Source organism: Cynara cardunculus (genome assembly GCF_001531365.2).
Source record: "Cynara cardunculus var. scolymus isolate 2C chromosome LG 15, CcrdV1, whole genome shotgun sequence".
NCBI lineage: Eukaryota > Viridiplantae > Streptophyta > Magnoliopsida > Asterales > Asteraceae > Cynara > Cynara cardunculus.
This window is the reverse complement of record NC_037542.1, coordinates 10321367-10326200: the sequence shown is the minus strand read 5'-3', so window position 1 is coordinate 10326200 and position 4834 is coordinate 10321367. Positions and strand designations below refer to the sequence as shown.

Below are 4834 nucleotides of genomic sequence, written 5' to 3'. Positions count from 1 at the left end.
GGTAAAATCACCCCTTTCCTTCCTCTCATTCATCATCATCGATCTCTTCCCCTGGCCTCTATTTGCACGAAGCAATTGAAGCTTAGAGTGCAACCGTTGCTGTAACTCTTCATAAGTTACAGACTTTTTACCGGTTTCCCCATCGAAATTGGTAACCGGCTTCACTCTAATTTCAATCTCCTCCTCTTCTTCATCGTCGTCATCATCTTCTTCATCCGAATCCTCATTCTTACCGACAATCTTTTTTAGGAGATCTAGGGTTGTTGTTTGTGCTTTCTCGGGGTCGAGGCGATCGCGGCGGGATTTCTTGATGTTTTCTCGTGTTTGTTGTTTAAGAGAGGCCTTTTTACCTTTACTGAGGCCTTGGAACCAGGGTTTTGAATCTTCGTCGGTGGGAAGGTAGAACTTTGCAGGGATCAATTCGATTAGCTTGTCGAAGAACTGAGCGTGGTCATGGATTAAGGTTTTCAGGTCGGCGGCGGCGGTATCAACGGCGGCGGAAGTGGTGGAAAGCTTCTTCATCGCGGAGGAAAAAGAGACGAACGGGAGGGTTTTGCGTTTCTAGGGTTTGTTTGATATTTTGCTTCGCTACAAAATTATGATTATAAGATTATATATTTATAGGGTTTTGTGTTTCTAGGGTTTTTCACTTTCTAAAAATAGAAAACAAAATTATTATGAGTATCAAAATGGGTGGTTGAATAACTGAGTTGAGTAGGGATGGTGATTTGGCCCGATCCGATGGGGAACCCGGTTCATCCGACCCGGACGGGGACGGGGATTCCCCGCTAAAACGGGTACCGGAGCCGGGGATCCCCGGTAGAGGCAAATCGGGGCCGGGGCCGGGTATTGTATCCCCCGACCCGCCCCGCACCGCACCCGGTATATATATAAATATTAACATTTTGATTATTTGGGCTTATAATTGATATGTGCGGCCTGTTGGACTTATGGACTTGGGCTTTGTAATTGATATGTCCAAATTTCAATCCTCTTCTACTCTTTTTGACTAGATATGATGTAATTATATTAACACTTGTTTTAAATTTTACATTTCTTTGGATTATTGTTAATTTTACAATTTTATTATTTTTATTAGGCAAGACTAGATATCATGTAATTATGTTGTTATGTTGATCATGCTTAGAAAAAACTTATTAATTTTTATTTGACCGGGTGTTGACCGGGTATTGACCGGGGGTTGACCGGGGTTGACCGAAAGTTGACCGGGGCCGGGGCCGGGGACTGTGTGTATAAACCGGGGCCGGGGCCGGGGATTGCAAACCCCGCCCCATCCCCGCCCCGTTGCCATCCCTAGAGTTGAGGGGCTGAAATTGTTAATTTTTAAAACTCATCCTGCTCCATAAGGTGCGTTTGGTATGTAGAATGGGTGGGAAGAGTAAATTTCTGTTTTGCTCCCTACACTTCATTTTTAACCGATATCGTTCCTAAATTTTACATACCCTAAAATTTATTCTTGATATTTTTATTAATAAGGATGAGGCTGGTTAAAATGAGAAAGACGGTCAACTTAAAAGAAATACAAGAATGACAAAATCACATGTAAATTATACACGTCACAAAAGGTTGTGTTGACCATATATTGCATGAACGAGTTATCATGTGGCATTGATGTGTCTAACCAGTCGCTCGCGTCTTTCTGAACGTATGTAAATCATATGTGATTTACTTAGTCCTTGTTGCACTTCTCATGAATTAATTGTTTCCTCGTTTGATCGAGATAGTATATGTTGGTATCGTTTTAATCAAAAAATACGATGAGGTCCCTTTGTATTTGCATCTGTTTTTTTGTGATACTCGTCCAATAATGTCAGGTATTAACAATTAACAAAACTCGAGATTTATAAATGTAAATTTCGCATTTTTTACACATCATAACAAAAAAAAAGTATATCATAAAAGAACCCAAGAACTCAAAATTGGATGTATGCAATTGTGATCGTTTAAATTGTCACATTCATCATTGAAAAAGGACATTATGGTAATTTTACAATATGTAAATATAAATCTCGGTTTTCATGTAAGTCCACCGTTGGAGAGAGGTGAGGAGAAACTTTCCATGTCTTCCACTGAAATTTCAGCAATGTCTTCAATCGTATTTGTATGAATTCCCCCTTCAATCTTCGGTATTGTAATATTCCATATTACCATTTCCCTCTCCAAATGTAGACAATAACTCTCGAAAACACGAGAGGTAACCGTGAGCTGGAAATCTAACATGAAAAGGAACTCCATTTCGAGCCTATTTAACTCGGCATTCGTCACTCCCCCGACTCGAGCATAAAATGCGTTGTTGTAATGCCTATTTTTCCAAGAAGAAAAGTTTATAACACACTTTATGCATCCACAATAAACAAGTAAAATTACATAAATATCGTACTATTTTGTCCTTTTTTATTCCCGGGTTTGATAAAAATTAAAACAAAACAAACAGATAATGTCTGTCATGGTGGAAATTTCCGTTTCAATTTTACTTTTATCGTATTAAAATTGCATTCTTATTAAAGTCAAATGGTTAACATGCATTATTGCATTATAACGTGCTAAAGTTTTTTTTCTTTTAACCGTGGGTGTTCGGACCAGTTTACGAGTACCTCAACTAGCCCCAGGCCTTGAAGAACAGCAAGAAAATCTCTATTTCTTGTACGACTTGAAGCGATGACATTTGAGAAAAATCCCCAAAGACCCAAAAACAGGTTACAGAATTTCGTAAACGGATTTTAATTTTTCAAAAACATCAACCATTGTAAATGATTTCTGTCATTTAACCCGACTAAAATTAGACGTAGTAATGTGAAATGTGAATATAAAACGTAATTGACTTTTATCTATTTTGTAATTTATAAAATAAAATTCAAATACTTAATCAAAAAATATGATAAATTTTAAGGAAACCGTTCCAAATAATCATTTATCTCTTATAAATTGGTCTTCTAGTCGTTCATCTATCTGATTTATCCAAATATCACTACGTCCACAAGTCTCATGTCTGTCACTTGCAGACACTACTAAAAGACAAAAGTAAATTTATTGGGACGAATAGGTCTGTAATTGCGACGGCCAGGTCTACAATTTGAATTTTTTTTTTGTCTTTTAGTTAGGTTTGCAAGTTGTGGACGTGGGACGTAGTAATATTTGAATAAATCAGACAAAAAAATAATAAAAGATCAATTTATATAAAAGAAATGATTATTTTAACCAATTTTGCTAATTTTTTAAGAAGGATAAAGAAACAGGGACATACACGTCATCCAAAATCTTTGCGGCTAACATGATGCTTGTAACCAGCAGTCTATGAACATTTAATGAGACCACCAGTGAACCGGGGTGTTTGTGAACCAACCGGTCTATATAAACATACCCCACCACGAAACAAGCCGGGCTACAGTTGGTATACTTATATATCCGGTCTAGATATTTGGGGATACTGATTGCCGGCGGTCTGACGCCGTGGAACGCCTCCAAGTTCTTCCCCAGCCGTCCTCCGCTTAAACCCAACAGTTCGTTCCGGTTCACTAGTCTTTCCAGAACAACGGATAAGATTGACAAAACTCTTGGGGTTGCCGGATCCGGTTCGGTCTGCTCCGGCAGCCGGTTCTGGTCGTCGTTGGCGATGGCTAACATTTACGAAGCATTTGTGGGGTTGAGAATTAATTGGATGGGAATTTGTTCCTTGTGCATGTTACTTTATCTAGCTGTAGCTCTAGGGAATAGTTACACTTTTACCCCCTTCACTATATCCATAATTGCATTTGAAGCCCTAATACTTTTTGTTTATCGTCACTTCAACCCTTTAATATAAACCAAGTCTTGTTGATAAAACACCTACATCGTCTTTGTATCGACCTGGTAAGTTGAATAATAATGTTGACTAAGTAGGTGCTCCGTCAACATCATCAGTCAAAGCATTCTTTAGGTAAATTAATTGATGTTGATTGAGCAGTACCACTCAACAACTGTAAAACAACCCCTTAATCTTCTGATGAGATAAAGTTCATGTATCTGTTCTAAATGATTTTGAGTTTAATGGCACATTCTAATGGTACTAAAGTTACTTGTATGGTAAATCGATCAATCTACCGTTGTAAATGATACACTTTTTGACCCATGTTTACATCTACTATTTACAGTGTTAGAAACTGAATAGACTCAATATAAGCCAAAATGCTTAGGGGTATTTTAGACATTCCATTAATAGTCAAACTACTCCAACCTCCATGAACAATTCAAGTTTTTATGAAAATTACCGGGGGGTCTAACTAAGGGGCCGTTTACTTAAACACTTACTCGATAAGCACTTACCGGTAAATTTCAATACTATTGCTTATTTATTGGGTAAGATTTTTTTCACTAAAACACATCGTATGCAACACTTTATCCCGATAAGCGCTATCATGGTAAGAGTCATCGTCCTCACTTACCGGGTAAGACTCTCGATTCTTGCTTTCACTATTACCGGGTAAGATTTTTAGTTATTGTTATATTCATCCGGTAAAATAAAGTGACTTGGTAAGCGCTTTACTCGGTAAGCGTTTAGTAAACGACACTTAAGACAACCCAAAATGTAATGGGTCAAATTTGTAGTATAGACTGAATCTAGGGGTCTAAATGCAATGTTCTGCTAGGTGATATTTGACACGTGGCAATCAGAGAAGGGCTATAAAATGTGGACTTGCATTCGTTCAGATATTTTGTGGATGATGAAACACAATTGTTTGTGGTGTGTTTCATGTTTGGGGAAATCTTATATTCAAATCTTTCTAACTAACTTTATTTTTTTAGTTATTTTTTAATTAAATTTTTATTTCAATCA

The 4834-nt window shown here is 37.5% G+C and overlaps 2 protein-coding genes across 2 annotated transcripts in view; both read right to left on the bottom strand.

The window, feature by feature from the left end:
- LOC112528509 overlaps positions 1–522 on the bottom strand; it is a 3219-nt gene extending 2697 nt beyond the window's left edge. The window contains exon 1 of the mRNA XM_025139539.1: positions 12–522. Within this exon, the coding sequence (XP_024995307.1) occupies positions 12–522 (511 nt within the window). The remainder of the gene's footprint in view (positions 1–11) is intronic.
- Positions 523–1922: 1400 nt separating this feature from the next.
- On the bottom strand, positions 1923–3681 carry LOC112528152 (cyclin-U1-1-like). The gene is made up of 2 exons (XM_025139098.1): positions 3266–3681; positions 1923–2323 (listed from the first exon to the last, which is right to left on the bottom strand). Exons 1-2 carry the CDS (start codon positions 3643–3645, stop codon positions 2038–2040), a joined length of 666 nt encoding a protein of 221 aa, XP_024994866.1. The 5' UTR covers positions 3646–3681; the 3' UTR covers positions 1923–2037.
- Positions 3682–4834: the final 1153 nt, after the last annotated feature.

Coding starts and splice junctions, on each gene's coding strand:
- LOC112528152 (XM_025139098.1), bottom strand. CDS start 3,645: ATGTTAGCCATCGCCAACGACGACCAGAACCGGCTGCCGGAGCAGACC. Junction 2,324..3,265: donor GCAAAGATTTTGGATGACGT/GTATGTCCCTGT, acceptor TTGGAAAAATAG/GCATTACAACAACGCATTTT.